General features: G+C 50.6%; 5 protein-coding genes across 5 annotated transcripts; 3 read left to right on the top strand and 2 right to left on the bottom strand.

Moving 5' to 3' along the window:
• The first annotated feature begins 1,454 nt into the window (after positions 1-1,454).
• BDZ99DRAFT_449652 (uncharacterized protein) lies at positions 1,455-3,560 on the top strand. The gene is made up of 4 exons (XM_033718130.1): positions 1,455-1,778; positions 1,959-2,309; positions 2,669-2,888; positions 3,064-3,560. Exons 1-4 carry the CDS (start codon positions 1,586-1,588, stop codon positions 3,416-3,418), a joined length of 1,119 nt encoding a protein of 372 aa, XP_033572926.1. The 5' UTR covers positions 1,455-1,585; the 3' UTR covers positions 3,419-3,560.
• Positions 3,561-4,991: 1,431 nt separating this feature from the next.
• On the bottom strand, positions 4,992-6,472 carry BDZ99DRAFT_524199 (uncharacterized protein; the record flags this gene model as incomplete). The annotated part of the gene is made up of 5 exons (XM_033725878.1): positions 4,992-5,079; positions 5,126-5,517; positions 5,577-5,679; positions 5,733-6,056; positions 6,126-6,472. The coding sequence occupies 5 exons, from the start codon at positions 6,470-6,472 to the stop codon at positions 4,992-4,994; spliced, it is 1,254 nt and encodes a 417-aa protein (XP_033572925.1).
• Positions 6,473-7,501: 1,029 nt separating this feature from the next.
• Positions 7,502-9,549, bottom strand: BDZ99DRAFT_539257 (uncharacterized protein). Its single transcript, XM_033726669.1, has one exon. It carries the CDS (start codon positions 9,461-9,463, stop codon positions 7,817-7,819), a length of 1,647 nt encoding a protein of 548 aa, XP_033572924.1. The 5' UTR covers positions 9,464-9,549; the 3' UTR covers positions 7,502-7,816.
• Positions 9,550-10,469: 920 nt separating this feature from the next.
• On the top strand, positions 10,470-12,049 carry BDZ99DRAFT_501503 (uncharacterized protein; the record flags this gene model as incomplete). Its single annotated transcript, XM_033723820.1, has 5 exons — positions 10,470-10,792; positions 10,837-11,039; positions 11,208-11,517; positions 11,613-11,679; positions 11,741-12,049. The coding sequence occupies 5 exons, from the start codon at positions 10,470-10,472 to the stop codon at positions 11,921-11,923; spliced, it is 1,086 nt and encodes a 361-aa protein (XP_033572923.1). The 3' UTR covers positions 11,924-12,049.
• Positions 12,050-13,983: 1,934 nt separating this feature from the next.
• Positions 13,984-17,801, top strand: BDZ99DRAFT_479970 (uncharacterized protein; the record flags this gene model as incomplete). Its single annotated transcript, XM_033722306.1, has 8 exons — positions 13,984-14,233; positions 14,292-14,719; positions 14,770-14,833; positions 14,889-16,587; positions 16,688-17,038; positions 17,092-17,464; positions 17,517-17,576; positions 17,628-17,801. 8 exons carry the CDS (start codon positions 13,984-13,986, stop codon positions 17,799-17,801), a joined length of 3,399 nt encoding a protein of 1,132 aa, XP_033572922.1.
• Positions 17,802-18,988: the final 1,187 nt, after the last annotated feature.

Raw genomic sequence — 18,988 nt, 5'->3', positions numbered from 1 at the left:
CTTACTCCCACCAACGCCCTCTGCCTTGAAAGGAAGGAGGGGGCTTACTTACTCTAGTGTCTTGTCTATCGACGAAAGGATGCGGTAATAGAGCTTCCCAAGAGGGAAGCGACACTTTGACTTCTGTCACACATATATTGTACCAGCGGAGCGATCTGCGCAAAACTTAGTAGCCCTAGCAGGCAGCTGCACTGCGCACCAGTCAGCATGTATAGATTCTCTCATCAATGAACGAAGACCAGATCTTCGATGATACCTTATCGACCCTACCGCATCACTCCGAAACTAGACAACGTGCATGTGACACGACATGTTCTGCCTCGCTGGGACCTCATACCACGTCTGCACCCCTGGGTGTAAGCGTAAGCAGGCTAATTAGCACAGTTACCTCTGAACTGCATCGGTTACCGGGTTGTGTTTCGTCTACCCCTGGGACTTGATCAACGACCAGTCCGTCTCGAACTACCCTGTCCGGTTCTTACAAAGACTTCGCGCCCGGTACTTCGTACCTACAGTATTCCCGTGCCGTGCCGCTCGGGGTGACATCGGTAGCGAGTCTAATCAACCTTGATTGATGGCGTTCGGCATCCTGGCACGGATATTCTTGACATGGCCTTCCGTCTCTGATTCGGCTACGGAGGAAATGCGAGCTGAAATCTGGGGATTACTCTGTGGCTGGGTCTGGGGAAATTTGGACCGTCTGGATGGAAAGCGGCGCTCGTATCACTATCGCGGGCGGGTATTTGACGCGTGGTGATAGCACGCTAGGCGTGAAGAAACTGGCACACTCATCAAGCACTCCGTCTCGTGTGTACGCCTGCCTGTCACTGCTTGAAGTGCTTCAACGAATTTCCACGTAGCCCAAGGTCAAGAGCTTCTAGAACTATCTGGTTCAGAATTTTATAAATGCATTGAGGCACCCTAAGCAGTGGCAGACACACTCACACCCACGGCGGCTTGTTCTAGATTCAGAGCGCCGCCTTTTTCATGCCCCGCGTGGGTAGTTGGAGGCCGATATCGCGGGTGAGGGGACTGGGCGACGCGCATGGTGGCTTCGGCTTCAGTTGCTCCAACTCTACAGCCTTGGAATCAGTCAGCGAAGACTCTCACTTGCACCATAAGCCCCCTTTCCCGATCATATTTCCTGAAACTGCAATATCAGCGCCATTGTGCAGTTCATGAGAGGTGTCTTGATTTTAGTTCCCGGTTAGCTGGGACAAAAGCTTGTCTGGTGAAGATCGAAGCCTTGACCGCGGGACGTTCACTCCACCGCGTGGCGTATTGCCGTATCGAGATCTTGCCGCGTTCTAGCTAGGCGCACGCGGTGACGCGAGCCACGACTAACAGCACGACATCTTTCGTCTGCATCCTCACGGTTTCATCGCGACTCTCAATGCTGTTAAGTGCGGAGTTCCAGGTTGGTTGCGAAGGCCATTAGTAATCAAAGACCATTACCTCTATCTACCTGACTTTCCTATATCCCCATGTCCTACACCCGTCCTTTTACAGCTATCTACAATCTACTCACACCAATCTACTCACACTTTCATCCACCTACTATCAGATATCTTTACTAAATCTTGCAATGATGGGCGGTGGACCGGACAGCCCAGCTGCAGAGAGCAAGAAGGAGGTGCTGCTAGTTCTGTTCCCAGCTCCGGAGTCAAACATGGCCCCGAGCCTTGACAAGATAAAGAAGAAGTTTCCCAAGCTGGAAGTTGAGTATGTTAATGCCACCACTACAGCGGTGTGGGATCATGAAGCAGGCATTCCCGAAGGTATGTTTCTTAAGGCCTCACAACATGTCCGAATTTCCGACTCAGCTCTCTTTTTCACTACATGCATACCAATTCTATTCATCTATACTGCAATATCAATGTCGAAGGACGGTGCCACTAGTTACGGTTTTCATTTCATCTATCAGAAAATCTTATCTAATACCCTCATTCTGTCAAAAGATGTCTACGAACGCGCCACGATCATCGCAACCGTCGCCGCCCTCCCCCCTACACCCTCATTGGCCCCCAACCTGGGGCTTATCCAGTTCTTCAGTGCCGGCATCAATCATGTCATGAAACACCCTATCTACACCGATTCTAAGATACCGTTATGCACGGCCACGGGCATCCATGGCCCGCAGATTGCTGAATGGGTCATTCTGACCACCCTGGTCCAGAGTCACGGGTACAACGACCTCTATGAGGCGCAAAAGAAGCATGCCTGGAAAAAAGATAACGGAGCTGGCAGCGTAAGAGACCTGCCAGGTCAGCGCGTAGGCGTGCTAGGCTATGGGAGCATCGGACGACAAGGTGAGTGCTGCAAATCTCTCAGTCGTGAATCCTTTTGCAGTGGCGGGACTCGGATCCTCCAACTCCCGCCGGATTCCATCTCCGCACATCCGAGACATTCAAAACATCCTCAACCCACAATATACGCTTTGTACACTTGAAAAGTTTCCTTCGAAGATGTTTCAGCGCCTCGCCACGCTCGGACGCCCCGAGATCGCTGCGCCGCACGCAGGATGGCCATCTCGGACTCTGCGCAACGGCCCCATCCGCTCAGCGCCACAGCCGCCATGCGTCATGCCTGAGGCACAGCAGGCATGGCTTGCATGGAACATGGAACTTTCCATCCCACGCAATCGATAATGCTAACGTCTGTGCCGCAGTCGCGCGCGTAGCCCAGGCTTTGGGTATGGACGTGATCGCCTACACGGCATCACCGCGCACCACGCCCGAGTCCAAAAAGGATAAAGGCTTCATCGTGCCCGGCACCGGCGATCCCGACGGCTCTATACCGAGCGCCTGGTATAGCGGAACTAGCAAGGAGGCCCTTCATGCGTTCTTGAAGCTGGAGATCGATCTGCTGGTGATCAGTGTGCCGTTGACGTGAGTGGCTGACTTCACTTCACCCCACTCCGTGGCTTCCTTAGGCCACGTATACTCCTCTATCCTTCTCTACACTAGCTAAGACGCTCCTCCCCTCCTCTCCTTCCTCTTCACGATCACCGAGGTGTAGAGACCGGACCGCACCCCTTTCAGCAGGTCACTAAAGCTCGAGTAGTCCAGCAACCTTCCACTTCCTCAGCACTCCTGAGTTCGATCTCCTCGCCGCTTCAAACCCTAATCTAAGCTATATCGCCAACATTTCGCGTGGCGACATCATCGACCAGCCCGCGCTTATTGATGCTTTGAAATCGAAGAAGCTCCGCGGCGCGGCTGTCGACGTGACGAGCCCCGAGCCGCTGCCGGAGGACCACCCGCTGTGGGAGGCGCCGAACTTGGTGCTGACACCTCACATCAGCAGCAACAGCTCGAGGTATATGGAGCGCGCGTTTCAGCTGTTGGAAGCGAACATCGGGAAAAAGGAGAGGGGGGAGGGGTTGATCAATGAAGTTGATCGAAAGAGGGGCTACTAAGAAGTATTGGAGGTGAATAGGACAGGATATCATTCGCGATCATTACAGCAACAGGGGCAGCTAGTAAGGGCCGTAGGTATACGCGGTAGCAGAGACTTTCTACATCTATCTACCGTAAATTAACCGCCAAACATGTTATGAGATATTATGCCCACGCCTTAACTTCCGACCCTGGACTAACCTTTCAGATTGGCTCCACGCGCGGATAGCATGGCATTGACATGGAGCGTTGGAATAGCATCGCCTGCCACGGACGAGAGGATTAGGATGCAACCAGCCCCCACGATGATCGGCTCCAGCCCATACCTTGGTTCGCCCATCTCGGCCATGTCCAGCGTTACCAGGCCATGCAATTTTGAATGAAGGCAGCTCAGGTTGAGTCCGTCACAGGCGCCGCCCACATGACTCGTCTGCTAGTACCTCCGCGCTCGGTTCCGGCTCGCACAGTGGTTGTGGTGGCGAAGCACATGCTGCCTTATCTCTGGATGAGCCTGTCGACGATCTAGTCAAATCTGCCAATCCTAGGACACCGCGCACTGGTCGGCTGGCTCACGCCCAAGGATCGCACCTGTGCAGCTCCCGCCGAGTCCTTCCTCTTGAGGATATAGGGAGCCTCTAGGGCTAGAGCTCTGCCCGCTTTTATGTACCCGGGCCACCGACAGAGGAGAGTAAAGACGAAAGGAGAAGCCTAAACGAAGCTGAAAGAATATTGCGAATATGCCTTGTGCGGGCGAGGGCGCACTTGCTTTGTTCGGCGACTGAGCATGAATTCACATCAATCAGTACGGTGGGGACGAAGAGTCGAGACGTGTGGAGGGTAATGAGGTGAAATCAATCACGGTAGCGTATGCGCGCTTCTCGACAGCGACTTCGAAATCGACAAAGGATACTATTGCACAGCGTATCATCTCCATAGGAGGAAATGGACCAGTTCTCGTGGGCACTCCGAGCAGGTTGCTGATGGCCTGGAGGCATGGATAGAAGAAGCAGATACTTGTCTCGGGCGGGACGTACCGCGACAAGTTTAATCAGCAATGAGGGCAAAGAGGGTCTCTCGATAAATTTGCGGCCGCAAAGTATTGCTCCCTTTCCTCAGTCAGTGATTGCTGGAGAAATGTAGTGAACTCTTGTGCTATCTATGTAGGAAGGGGAATACAAATAGGGCATATAAGATGAGTAACGTGACGTCGGAATATATTCCGAGCGGACGTGTTACGCTAGCTGTCAGTCAGCTTTTGGTTTGTGGGTCTCAAAAGCTTATTGTCACGTAACAAGAGAGAGTGGACGTTGTACGTGCTGTATTTGATGAAGATGCTAAGGATGTAGAGAAGAGGGGGAGGTCTGAAGGAGGGTGAGGCTATACATCAGGTGCCGTGCGCCTGCTGTAGCTCTCACCGCTACCCCAATGAGATTCCCTGGATTCCACATGCACCTTTCCGATCATGTCGAGGGTTTATAACATCATCCAGATCTTTGAATAGCGGCTCCTCTTCCTCAGATAGCTTTTGGTCTACTGGTTTGTCCATCTCTTTCTTGGTTTCTCCGCCTTTGTTTTTCCCACCTCTTTTTTCACCTACATTTGTATAGCTCGTGAATGAATTGGCACCGCCGCGTCCTCCCACTCCTTTGGCATTGCTTCCCCAGCAACAATCTTTGTTAGTCTGAAAAGAGCGTTAGTAAAATATCAAATATGGTCAGGTAACTTACGTCTCCGTAAACTTTCCACCCGCTTTCCCTGATACCTTCTCAACAGTAAAAGTTCCAGCCTTTCGAATTACTTCGTTTGCGATTTTCTCCACATAAGGTTGCGACAGTTTGGACGCCCATATCTTCATAATCTCACCACCACCGCTTCCAGCCATTGACCCGAGACCCTCAACTACCACTCTTGCTATAGTCACTTTCTGGAATCGGTCAAGTGCTGTAGGATCGTCGATAATCTCATTCGCAATTCTGTTTTCCAATATCATAATATGAGGCGTCATTATCGAGGAGAGAAGGATAGCGGCAACTGGCCCGAGCGTTGCTCCAATGGCCCCTGAGTACACGGCCATCAGAGTTTTACTCGTTGCTCTGATAGCAGCCCCCTTAGCGTGATCCTATATATTCTGTTAGCGCTCAGCCTTCTGCTTACCGGGGTCAAAAGATGATATTTTACAAGATTTCCGGCATTCAGGTGCAGAGCTGCCACAACTAAGCCGACAAACGGAACATCCTCCAGAAATCTGGCGAAGAAGCCGTTTCTGTCGAATAAGCCATCGCTGTTCCAGGCTGTCAGATTTTTGCCGTCAATTTCGGTCCTCGATGCTCATACCTTGGCTCCCAGACGAGTTTGCCGTCCTTGTTCAACAGCGCGAAAGACAAATTCACTTGCTTCTTCGGCTCGAACCAGGATCCTCGGGCATTCTTGAGCATCGCATACATATAAAGGTGACCGTCTTTTTTCTCAAGACGAAGGCCGCTGACTCTGCTTGCGAAACCCGAGCCTCCCACAACAAACTCGTCATCCTCTACGCCAATGTGGTCATTGAGATCGATTGAAGAACGTTGCAGTTGGCCGGATTTAGTGAGACACCAAGCTGATAATACTGAGCCCTGAAAATAATGACAGGAAGCAGACAAGTGGATCCCGGGAGACCTATCACACGTTCAATTAACTCCAGTACCTTTGTCCTGCAAATAAGCTAAGATAGGGGCAGGGTCATACCATCTATTGAACTCAAGCTTATCGCCACGAACGGTGATGAAAGCAGTCAAGTTCAGGCGGCGTTCGACCGAATATCCTCCCCATGGTCGATATGTGACGACCAGAATATTCTCTTCAGTTATACGGGATCCAGAGGCCCCCACGTTACTGTACCATCCAGGGCTCCACTCTGACAAGTCGAAGTCCCAGGTCTGCTGGTTCACTGAAAACGCGTTATGGAAATCTACGTATCTCGCTTTTACGGTTCCATCAAGAGTTGTGATATCGGCTACCAGGTCGCAGGTCCCTACGCTACTTATTTCGAGGACCAGCTTTGTGGTTGCGGAAAGTGGCATTCGTAATGCCATTTTGAACTGCTGCACTAGAAAGAGCAAAGCGAAGTGTGGTCGAATTGAGGGTTTGACACAAGGTATGAACTTCAGCAACGGATATGGTGCTCTACTGCAACTTATACCTGTACTTCTACCGTTATCTTTCCATCGGAAAGAGCCGCTGACAGCCGAGTCACTCAACAGTGTGGCAATATGCTATTTGCCTTTGGCCCTCGCTTACATCTAGAGCCTTGTCGAGGTACAGTCACTGCTGAGCTGAAAGCATGGGTGTCCAACGGCAATCTATGCCCGTGATATCTGCCGCTATCATTCGATTGGAAACTTCGGCTAACAGTCGTGTCACTCAGCATGAAGGTCATGCGCCATTCGCCTCTGGCTCTCGCTTATATCCAGAGCCTTATCGAGGTATGGTCACCGCTGAGCCGAAAGCATGAGCACCGAACGGCAGTCTACGCCCGTCATATCTGCCGCTATCACTTCATTGGAAACCCCGGCCAACAGTCGTGTCACTCAACAGTATGACAATATCCCATTTGCCTTTGGCCCTCACTTACATCCAGAGCCTTATCGAGGCACAGCCACAGCTGAGCTGAAAGCATGGGTGCCAAATGGCAACCCAACCCCTTAATAGCTGCCGCTATCATTTGACTGGGCAGAGCGGTTGACAGGCATGTCACTTAACAATGTGACAATATGCTATCTGCCTTTGGCACTCATTTGTATCTAGAGCCTTATCACGGTACGGTCATAGTTGAGCTGAAAGCATGAGTGTCACGGAGTTCGCAAGAAGGGCAGATCGTCTTTGCAAGTATAGATCAACTTCGCCCATGTGAGATAGCAATCGGGAACGTATTCCTCATGTCATGTCCCCGTATTCTTTAGCGGGCGATGTCAGGAGATAAGAACTTAGGTCATGGATGCAGAAATTGCGAATTTGTGTCGGCAGAGAATATCAGAGCGAAACAAGTTTCTATCTGAAATGCCAACGTTCACGGTATTCAGATTATGTAAGCCAAATGATCCATAGTTGCAAGTGCTAAAGTTCAGGCAGAAAGGACTGGGCTATCTACAGACTATAAACTAGCTAGCATGGTGAAAAATACAGTAATGACAGTGAGTTTGTAATAATGAGTGGCGCTTCTAATCATTTGATCTGAACTTTCTGTTCATGGTCCCCTCTCTCCGCTCTTCTTTCAGGTTAACTTCAAAAGTCGGCTGGGCAGTACTGTCATGAAACCAGACCCACCAAGGTATTGTCGTGCCTCAGAGGCTGATGAAGTCGCTTTGGGGTCTCACAGAGTTGTCCGTGGCATCCTAACGGAATAGTCAGAGGAGAGATTTGGAGACCGGAACAGCTCATCAGACCTCCTGTGGTGAAGACTGGTTGACAAACTTGCTCGCAGTGTGGCTATAGCCACCAGGAAGGAGCAAGCTCTTCCTCTTTTTCAAGCTTGAATTGTGCTGAGATGGAGTGCCGTTGGGAGGAGCCCCATTCAGTTTCTTTTGGCCGCCTTTTCCAGCTTTGTTGACAACCATGGATCGGATCTTGGGAGCAAGATTCTTCATCGCCGGTATCGTGTACTTGGGAAGTCCTGGCGCGATATCCTTCACGAACGTCGCAAGCCCCTCCATGATCCCCTCATCTTCGAGCACTTCGACGGGAAGCTCCAAAAAGGCTTGTAGGGCAGCCTCCCCTGCGATGGCCCTGCGTACAAGATCTCCCCCGATGCTACCGGTAGGTAGGCTGGTTTTACCGTGGGAGGAGACTCTGGAGTTCTTGGTCTCGCTGACCATGGTGCTTTCGCCCAGAATATCGCTAATGATGGGGATCCTGAAACCAAACAACTCTTCGCCTCCCGTTTCGCTTTCGGCCATAGCGCTCTCGCCCAGAAGATCGCTAATGATCGGAATTCTGATTCCAAACAACTCTTCGCCGCCCGTTTCGCTTTCGGCCATAGCGCTCTCGCCCAGAAGGTCGCTGAGGATCGGGATCCTGATCCCAAACAATTCTTCGTCGCCGCCCATCTCGCTTTCAGTGCCCCCGGCTGCTGCTTTTTTGGCTGCATTTCTCTTGTCCAGAATATCCACTCCCTTTCTCAAAGCCGCACCGCCAAGTTTGCCGAGTGTATTCCACGGTATACGGCTGAATATGCCCTCCTCATCTCCCTCTCCGGCCATACTGCTTTCTGCCTTATTCTTCCCCTTCAAAAGACCGCCGAGTAGGTTGCCGGCAGCACCAATCAAGGGCCCAGCCAGGCCCCATAGGAATTCCTCTTGGCTTTCAGCGGGTGTAGGCGCGTCCTTGTATGCTTGTTTGAAGCTGGTCATAAGCTGGTTGCTCAAAGGGCTTGCCGTGGGAATAGAAATTTGAGAGTTTTTCCAGTAATGGTCATCGAACGAGGTGCCCTGATGGCAGTTGTGACCTTTGGCACAAGGCCGCTTCAATTGGTCCAGCACGATTCGGAGAACTGGTTCCATGATCGAGTCCATGACAATAGGAGCCGCGGCCGCAACCTTGATGCCGATTGTGTCGATGTGGTGTTTCATGGCATCCTCGACCTGCTGATTATAGGGTGCGTCCAGGTCAAGTCTCTCCACGACTCGAAACGCGGCTTCCGCAAGAATGGCTCGCTCAAGCGTTCCGACAGGTGCCACTACTGACATTTGCTTCCCCGCTTGCGCCTCTCGGAGCAGCACAGATGCAGCGTTTAGAGTAAAGCCTGCCAGAGCTGCAGCTGGATTCCCAATTGGGCCTATAGAGGCAGCGGCAGAAGGGAAATCCAACTTTGCTGAATTGGGAGGAGAAGCAACGAAGATTGCGCCCGACATAACTCGATTGTAGATTGGATTATGGTTGTGTTTTGATTCTTGGGTGTGATGGGGCAGACTTTTAGGCACACTCTCTGGTGGAGGTTTAGGGGCAGGTTGCCCGTTACTGGCACCTCCATACTCGACGGTCTTGGTGTGCTTCTCGTCGACGACGGTTTCCCTCTTAACCTCTGGCATGGCGTCGACGTGGGTTTGGGAAGTGTAGTGGTTGAGATCTGATGGTTTGAGGATGGTCACCGTGAAGAAGAATCGATAATAGGTAGCTGATAGCTTGCTCGGAGAAAGTCCCAAACTTCTGACCGCTTTTTATACCTTTGCCACCGAACGTGAGAAACAAACATGAACGTCGACCCCTGTACACGCCGTGAACACATTCATCCGACCAAGGCCGTGGCAACACATCCAACAGCTTATCGGACCAGCGCGAGACCTTTCCAAGTCCGGTAGTCGAGCCTACACCCGAGGACAAGCTAACCGACGTGTTGCGCTCTAGAGTGTCTCTTGCTGATCCCAAGACTAGTTTCCAGCTGAAATTTCAACAACAATCCGAGCTATACCATCTCGATGGAAGTGGAGCAAGTTAAGCGATTGAGAGCTGTTGGTCCGCGTATGCATGACCGTGGAGTTGATTTCGAGGATGCATGGTGCCGGATAAGCTAATACTGTAGTCTCTGGGCTTCGCTGTGGTTGGAAGATAGCCTATTCCATAAATCCGAGTATACCGCGTGTCATGCAGGCAAGCTGAAGTTGAGGGCCCTGGTCCACCTGATAGCACTCGTAGCTGAGCCGTGATAGCGTCACGCTTCAACAATAAGACTGATCGCCATGGACTAGGCCCAATCCACCGGTTCGTGGGGTGCCCCAGAAAGTCTGGACCGTTTGGCACAATCGGACGCGCGCTCAAGGACCCAATACGGCAAGGAAGCAGGGCTGGGGGGTCGCCAAACGGTATGATCATCAAGCAACCCGGCCTGAAGTAGATATTAGCTACTTGGTGCATAATCCAATTACAGAAAATAGCCTCACGCCGGGGAAAACTCTTCTTGGTCAAGTCCCCATAAGGGAAGCTGATCTGCAGCAGGGTAGGTGCCCAAACCAATCAGAACTGGAAGCGAAGGGTTGATGCCATTTTGGTCCGACTACACCTTGTACCGTCTTGCTCCCTCAGCTGGGAAAGCAACAGATGGCTGCATCTCTGTACGTCAGGGCAGGGGTCTTGTTTTCGGCGAGAACGTGCCTCGTGCCTACGTGCATGGTGGGTAAACTCCGAGCCGAGATCCAGGTAGAAGGCCCTCTCCGGCGGTTCCGTAGCGCGGGCAGTTGCGAGCCGAGAAACTCCAAGCAGTTGCAAGTTGAGACTCAGGTAGGCCCCCTCCGGCTGTTCTGCAGCGCGGGCAGCGGCGAAGCGAGTCTGTACTTGGCATCCATTGCTACCCAAGACGAGATGCGCATTCTGGGACCGGTGTCCGATGCATTGGGATATGGCTTTTTCCCGGATTGTCCTATGTAAGTGCAGTCAGTGGGTAAAGATGCCCGCAATAGCTGGGTAGGTGGGACTATGGCGATCATGACCATCCCACAACTACCGGTGCAGGACGAACCGGGCAAGGCGCAGGCCGCGGGAAAGAGGACGCGGTCGTCGAGCGGCAAGGAAAGCCAGCACAATACTCCAATCACGACGGCAATCCTCCTACATGGCAATACGAGACGTCTGGGGCGGGCGTTGGTGGTCGTGGGCCGGTGTTCCAATGCGGTATGCATTAGAGCCGCATTAGAGCCGCATTAGCGCCGCATTAGACAGCTGCGGCTCGCTTAGATACCAAATGACCGTATTGGGCTTGCCCTTCTCGAAGGCGGTCAGGCGAGTCACGTGAATCGTTCCAACGACGACGAACTTCGGCGAAACTGAACAAGTTTGAAGTGCACAGTCTTGGGCGTTACACCCACCAATCTTCTTGCCCTAGCAGCTCAGCCCGTCATGCTATGTTCAGGTTCAGCGATTGTCGAATTGCCGCGTTCGCCTGTGTCAGCAAAACGCGGCTCGACGCCGAGCTGTTGCAGCACACATTGCCCGAAGCCCAGATCTCACACGGCTGTACGCTCACATCTCCTAGTACAGCTTCCTCGAGATCTGAGCCTAGGCTCGAAGATGAGCCTGCCTTCTGCTCGAGAAGCGTTTGGCTTGTGCTCAAGAACCGACCGATAGTCTCCCACTTTGCCGAGAAATCTTGGTAGAACCTGATCTCTACCTCAACCACTTTCTGATCCTTACAACAAGCTAGAAACACCTTTGTTCGATACGCTGATGTAGTAATATGGAGTGCAGCGACATGCATCCCGAATCTGGCAATCGTGGATATCATGTTCGGCAAATTTACATCGTAGTGGCGATCGTAGGTCGCAGGGTGAAATCGGTCATATCCTGTCCCGTCGGAATATGCGTTTCTCTCGCAGAACTCGGTTGGCTCGGCGGGGAAACTGTGCTCAGGAATGCTTGGGATTTCACCTAATTGTTCCTCGATGGCTGGCACAGGTTCGTTCCCATCCCCGGTGGGGTACAAAAGCTCCGCTGCTGGTTGCACTTCGAGAGCCGGCTCTTCCAATGTGTTTCCAACTGCTTTGATGGAGGGACTGTAAAAAGCCTGATCAAAGTCGATGGTGAAATGAACGGCTTTAATCGCGGATCTGTCAGCGGCATCGACTGCAGAGTAACCCAGGGCATCTTACTGTAGTTCATGCCAATAGTGGACGGCCCTTCTTGTCGGATTCGAAATAAATTGTCTGGAGCAGATAATACTCGACCAAAGGCTCTATTACTTCCCCATGGGAAGCCACCTTCAAAGGACAACTGAAGCACGATCTCGTTCACTGAATCCGCTCCAATATCCAACACATAGTTTACACAGCCTTGTGCGCCAGCTACCCCTGGCCGGATGTTAGACATGGCTTCGATAATGGGAAGGGAGCCTTTCCTCTCGCTTCCATTTCATGACTCTCTCCGGATTTGATGGTGCTGGCTGGGGGACAAGTGGGAGCCCAAGAACCTTGACTAAGGTAGTGACTCTGGTATTTGAGGTTAAGTGAGAGGTTGTTTGTGATCAAGATACGGCATAATTGCTCGTATGGCGATTTAGAGGATGCCATTACGCTTTCACGATTAAATCTACGAGTCATCTTTTATGCCAATATAAGAGAATTAGGTGAACAAGAGAGATACGTGAGTACGACTACGTGAGAGTTTCGATGCATGTCCGCCATTATGGATTATTCTTTCTCCTTCCCAAAAGTATTGTCTGGCCAAAGATCTACAGTCATAAGTGCATTTTTTAGACTAGCCGAGATGCTTGTGGCTAGCTGAGGAGGAGGTGTTGATAAAGATTGCTTCTCAAATAGGCTTGTCTCCGTACAACCCCATGTAACATGATAGAAGGCAGCTGAAAGATGCGCCTGCATGATTAGCTCGGTACACCAGCTATCCCCTGTCGACTGCCTGCGCTTTCGACGCTTTCGGAAATGATTTCTTCGATTCGGCTTGGCTTGGATTTCCGTGATCAACTACGTTCAAAGGTAATGCGGAACAGGTAGAAACCCATCCACATCCAAGATCTGATCGCTAGGACTCGTGCTATACCAAGGATACAGTCATACTCCAGATGTTCATCTCAGTGTCAAATATTTATCTACATGTCCGCCATTGTTATAGCAAAGTACTGTGTTTCTCATCTTTTCGAAGTGCTCGGAGCTCGGTCTAGATCAAAGTCATGTCCTAAGCACCAGCTCGTATCGGACTGAGGGGTGATCGTCGCTGGTGATAAGAGTCCCTGGTTGATGTAGGAAGTTACCAGCTGAATATCTGCATCAGCAGTGGGGTATACGAAAGCACGAAAATGACGAGTACCGTCTTCTAAGCGAACTCAGCCATGTCAAATGCTCATTGGCAACCGAGACGTTATGGAGTACAACGGGAGGCGAAGGCTTCGCAAACGATGGATCAGCAGATGTCTTGGCTGCAGGAGTCGCGATGCAAGTTGGAGGGGACCAGCTGCAGTCTTCTTAGCGAGTTCAACTGTATCAACGGCCAATTGGCAATGGAGACGACGCGGAGTGTGACAAGGAAGGGGAAGGCTTTGCAGACGATGGATCAGCAGATTCTCTAGCTGCAGGAGTCGAGATGCAAGGTGGATGGACCAGCTGCAGTCTTCTTAGCGAGCTCAACTGCATCAAAGGTCAATTGGCAGCGGAGACGATGCGGAGCGCGACAAGGAGGCGAAAGCTTCGCAGACGATGGATCAGCAGATGTCCTAGCTGCAGGAGTCGAGATGCAAGCTGGAGGAGACCGAGTGCAGTCTTCTTAGCGAGCTCAACTGTGTCAAATGCCAATCGGCAACGGGCGCCATGTAGAGTGCAACAAGGACGCTGAGGCCTTGTTGGTCTTTCGTGACGCGAACTGTGACCGATCTGCTCCAAGCCGTGAATATTTGCAAGGAAAATATGCAAGCCGATAGTCATGCAAGCGACTTTCATTAGATTAGAGCATACACGACGGAACCTACACGTTCGAATCATATGCAGCCATATCTGACCGACCAGGAACAGATTCAAGTATAAATGAATGACTTGAGGCCACATCAGACTCGAATGTCCAGCACTTGTTACCGCAGCTTTGTTCCTCATAAAACAAACAAACCAACGACGAAATGCCTTTCATCAACTCTCGTGTCGACCAATCCCATGACATCTTGTCGAGTGCTTCGAACCTTCAAAAGAAGGATTTTGAACTTCGCAATCTCGTGGCAGGTGTATGGGATCTAGCGTCAGCTGAAGAAGAGCCCCCGGCAGAAGCACAATGGATGAAGTCCATCAATCCGGGCTCAGAGTCGGTGGTTGGTGAGGATGAGCGAACACCAGTGAAGCCGGAAGATTACGCCCCTGGAGGGAAGTATCGCTGTAAGTGTACACAACTTTTGTCGTATTTTGCCCGATTTGCGTCCTTACGAGAATATAGCGATCGTCAAAATATTTGCGCAATACGAATATTCGAATGGGTGGGCTATGGGAACTGGCTGGCTAATCCGCCCTGACCTAATGGTGACGGCTGGCCACATCGTCTTCAACCATGGACCCAAGTTTGGTCGTGCAGCTGTTATCAAAGCGTACATCGGGTACGAGGGTAAGAAGTCTATCGGAACCCCTGGAGTTCAGTTCCGCACCGGTGTCAGATGTGTCACCACAGCAGGCTGGCTCACTCGAAAAGGGGCCAAACCATTCGATGTAGGATTTGTCAAGCTTAACAAACCGTTCGAAGGCATTGAGCCAATCGAGTTCATGGAGACTCCTACCAGTGGTACGAATATGCTAGGAGTCGTCGGCTATCCTGGTGATCTCGAACATGATGGCGAAAGAGGCGCCCTCATGCATGAGATGTTCGTCGAAGTGAGTGAGCAGATTGTCTGAAGATTAACCTCGGTGCTAACAACGCTTAGGAGAGTTTTAACCTCGCCGAGCAGGACTTGAGAATGTTGGAATACACCATCGATACCTATGGAGGTGAGAGAGTAGCCTGAGCCTTTCTATTTTGCTTGCTGACCCTTCTGTGGTTTAGGTAACTCCGGTTCCCCCGTTTTTCTGAAAACCGATTCGTTCACGAAATCTGTCGGGGTTCATGTTTATGGCGGCTCAATCAACTCTGCTTCTGTCATCGGCGAATGGGGCAATCCATTTGAAGATTATCTATCGGTCATGACTGCTCCACTTCCAGCTGATGGCGGTCTCCATTACTTGCCGGCTTCTCGCTCAACCGCCGTTAGTCTCTCCGGCGATCCCAAAGACAGCAAGGCATTATACACTCCGCTTGAACATGGAGGAAGATACTTGTCAGACCAAAAATCGCAGAGCTTTGGATCATTCATCGATGATGTGTGGAGCAACTACTCGACAACCGAGAGCAGAAATGAATGGAACAACAATTGGAGCAGTTACGACCACAATAAGAGCCAAGAATCTCAGGATACAAACGGTCGGAACGATGCTGATAAAGTTGTTCGCTTCCGAGACGGCGACGAAACTTCCCAGGACCACGCATCCCAGGACCACGCATCAAGCAAGGGAAAGGTCACTAAGACGATAGAAACACACAGCACGACAACGACTACTAAGATAGAGATAAATGATGGTGATGGGAATGTCGAAGATTCAAATGGGGGGATTGCTCGCGCAGATAGAGGAGGCACCGAACAGAAGAATCGCGGTTCCAGTAGCAGCAGGTTAGTGGTTTTTCCGAGAAGCTCAACACAAGCGCTTAATGATACTAGCCAAAACCAACTCGAGAACTCGGGTTCAAGGAGAACTGTGAGACAGTCCGGGGAAGATGCCGCACGGTCGGGGACGGACTCCGTCAACAAGGGCTTGTCGAGAACGGGTGAACAAACTACCCGTAATGGTTCAAGTAGCGCCTTCAATCAGACACGTCAGGATCCATCTCAAACCACGAACCGGGGCTCAAACCAGTCTGGCGGACAGGCCCAGAATGGAAATCAATCTTTTGGAGGACACAGCCAAAGCGCGAATGGGTCCGATGGTTCAAGTAGCGCCTTAAATCAGAAACGTCAGGATTCATCTCAAACTACGAACCGGGGCTCAAACCAGTTTGGCGGACAGACCCAGAATGGAAATCAATCTTCTGGAGGACACAGCCAAACCTCAAATGGGTCCGATGGTTCAGGCAAGGCGCAGAATACAGACACAACATCATCCCGAAGCCAACAAAATACAAACACGACATCGTCTCGAAGCGAGCAAAGGACGAATCAATCCAGTGCGACAACAACCACCAAGGGATTTTCGAGCAGTTCCATCAATCAGAACAGTCAGCAGAACACTTCTGCCGGTATGAAGGCCTTGTCCGATCACTCTTTCTCTTCACAATCAGGCTCAACGATTTGCGCTGCCTGTGGAAAAAGTGAAAAAGATTGCTCTTCATCTGGAGCAATATATGATGACTTCAGACAACCTCCATCTACCGCAAGTACAGGCATGTCAGGAAGCAAGAGTGAGCGGACATCGGCGAGAGGTGGATATTGGTCTTCACAAACGGAGACTGGAGACCACTATCAGTCTCAGGATACGACTTCAGGGACGCTAGATGGCGCCTCTGGTCTCTGCATTGCGTGTGGACAACCCGCCTGCCCATTTTCGCAGAGCATATTCCAGGACTTTCAAGGACGCTTCCCTGTTTCAAAGAACAAGGAAAACTTCCCTTACTTTTGGCCTGGAAGTCTGCCACCGAATGATTCACAATCTAGGTAAGGTTTTGTCTTTGCAACGTCTTTCTGACGCGATTCAAGCCTTTCAAGCAAGCTTCCAACGTACAGTAAAGCACATAACTGACTTGTACACTCACAGTGGGACTGAAAGCTTTACATTGTTCGGCCCTAAGGGTCAGCAATCGATATATACCGAGCAGATGGCGGTATGGCAACTAGGCACCGCCCCTTGGCTCCCTCCTTCAACTAAGGATGTGAAACTGGGGCAACTTGGATGTTTCAACGATGATGGGACTTGGCAGGTCATTGCCCAGATAACGGATCCGAAGGATATCGCAAAGGCGAATCAAAGAGCCTACAACCGCCAGAAGCTCCTCAAACCTTTTTCCACTGGCGTGCCTGCCATCCGCTCAGCCAGCAACACCGAATGGAGCGCTAGAATCACTGCAAATGTCACGAGTACTGACCTTTCCACCAACGCGAAGGTAGAGTAAGTGTTACTTCCAGCTGAAGACGTTTTTCATAGGGACTAACAAGAATCAGCGCTGTTTTACCTGTGAACGCCGAGGTCAAATTCGGCCTATCTAAGAAAAATTCCAAGGGAGCAATTCTAGTAGTGGAAAACCCCATTACCAAAACATGGTTCGAATCAGGAGAGACGTCGTTCAAACGATGGATCGACGACAACGTAGACGCACTCAAATCGAACTGGGCGAAGGAGCTGGACCGAGGCTTGTGGCTCATCAGATCTTTGATCACAACGAAAACAGCATATATTAGTGTTCTCAACAGTCAGAAGAGCGAGCTCACTATTGGGGGTAAAGTGACAGTTCCGGGATATGGAGGTGGAGGCGCCGACTTCGGAAGGACGAGTTCATCGAAGGTTGATGGGTGGGAAACCCATACATCTGGCCCAGTAAGTTCTCAGTCAATGAAAACATATGGAACAGCTTACTGAGTCGACATAGGATGAACAAAGAATCGTATTCATGTCCGCTTATCGTTATGACAAAGGAAAGCTATGGGGGGTAAGTCGATTGAATTAATGGCAAATACAACAGAAATACTAACATTCATAGATAAACCAAACTGAAAGTGCTTTGACAGAAATGTCAGCTGAAGAATGCATGTTTCCGGGCCATGGAGTCGTTGGCCACTTACCACAAGGGTCATCTACAGAATCTATTTTTCCCATCCCTACGGGTCCAATCTGGCCCCCAGGTCATTTTGAGAAACACAGATTCTTATCCTGAACGAATCAGTTGCCTAGTAACTGCCTAGTAGTAGCCTAGCAGTGGCCTAGATGAGATTTGCAACCTGGTAGGCAGTAGGTACCCGGAGGAGGACTCTCTGTGTACATACTCAGCCAGATAGACACCATCAATCAACAGAACCAATTTGACTGACAGTTAGCCAACTATAAAAGGGTGGCTCATTGTGAAGTACTTGAGTAGAGGCTTTTTCTTTTGTTGTGTGCAAAAGAGCGTCTATATGGGAGGTAAATAAATAAGCAACGTAATAGCAGATGAGAAGGCCAAAATTGCGCTGTCGGTAGTTAAGGCATTTATCGCTATCGAAATTTCCAAATTAGCTGGCCACAGGAACCTATTTCGATGATAACGGAAGAGCATGCTCTCGATAATGTCTTGAATCTCTTCAACATAGCCTCGTCAATCTTATCGACGGAGGAGCAACTACATCCGTGGCAATTCAGCTACTTTCAGTCATTCAACGTGCGACTGCCGGAAATTTGGGATTCATGTTGCGGAAGTCTACCTAAGACGTGTAAAGCAGGATGAGCTCAAGAGCTCCGAACGCGTTTGTTGTCCTAGCCTAGGCGGGCTGGGTCTCGTCCAGCATCTAACTTAGATTATTTTACATAAAAAGAATTACGTGCACGAGCTCGTGTCCAGTTCAACACCGCATTCTCATCCGGAATGTCTCTAACATCCTTTCATTGCGTCCTTCATTTCCGGCAGCTATCTCAGCTATGGTGTCAGTAAGTTGAATGCTGCCATCGCTTTCTTGTAAAAGTAGGTCGATGATTTCGTCGCCGTTCTTTTGGTTCATGGCAGCTTCTTCTATCAGTCTCGTATTGATCTGTATCTCTCCGCTCTGGCCTCGTTCCCGGAGAAACACGGCTATGATCTGCGCACCACTTCCTTCATTTCTAACAGCTTTCCTCATTATCTTTTCGGTGACCTTGAACTCGTCACCAAACTCCTCGAGAAGCATTTTGATAATCTTGTCTCCCTTTCGCTCATTTGCAGCGGCAGATTCTACGATACGGGCAGTCACTCGACTAGGGGTTACCCGAAGAAGGCGTTCCAACCCTTCTCCCTTGTCGTCGTCTTTACCTGCAGCACATTCTTCCAACACCCTCTGGGTGATTTTAATCTCTTTCTTTTTCTCCTGAAGAAGCTCCTTTAACATGAAAGGC

This window comes from Mytilinidion resinicola, assembly GCF_010093595.1.
Source record: "Mytilinidion resinicola strain CBS 304.34 unplaced genomic scaffold BDZ99scaffold_17, whole genome shotgun sequence".
NCBI classification, from domain to species: Eukaryota; Fungi; Ascomycota; class Dothideomycetes; order Mytilinidiales; family Mytilinidiaceae; genus Mytilinidion; species Mytilinidion resinicola.
The sequence above is the reverse complement of the archived record's forward strand: the minus strand, read 5'-3'. Positions and strand labels throughout refer to the sequence as shown.

What these genes read in the sequence shown, in the direction of transcription:
- BDZ99DRAFT_539257 (XM_033726669.1), bottom strand. Translation starts at nt 9,463, where the DNA reads ATGCCAGAGGTTAAGAGGGAAACCGTCGTCGACGAGAAGCACACCAAG.
- BDZ99DRAFT_449652 (XM_033718130.1), top strand. Translation starts at nt 1,586, where the DNA reads ATGATGGGCGGTGGACCGGACAGCCCAGCTGCAGAGAGCAAGAAGGAG. An exon ending in TGAAGCAGGCATTCCCGAAG is followed by an intron (nt 1,779 to 1,958) that starts GTATGTTTCTTA and finishes TTCTGTCAAAAG; the next exon opens with ATGTCTACGAACGCGCCACG. An exon ending in TGGGAGCATCGGACGACAAG is followed by an intron (nt 2,310 to 2,668) that starts GTGAGTGCTGCA and finishes TCTGTGCCGCAG; the next exon opens with TCGCGCGCGTAGCCCAGGCT.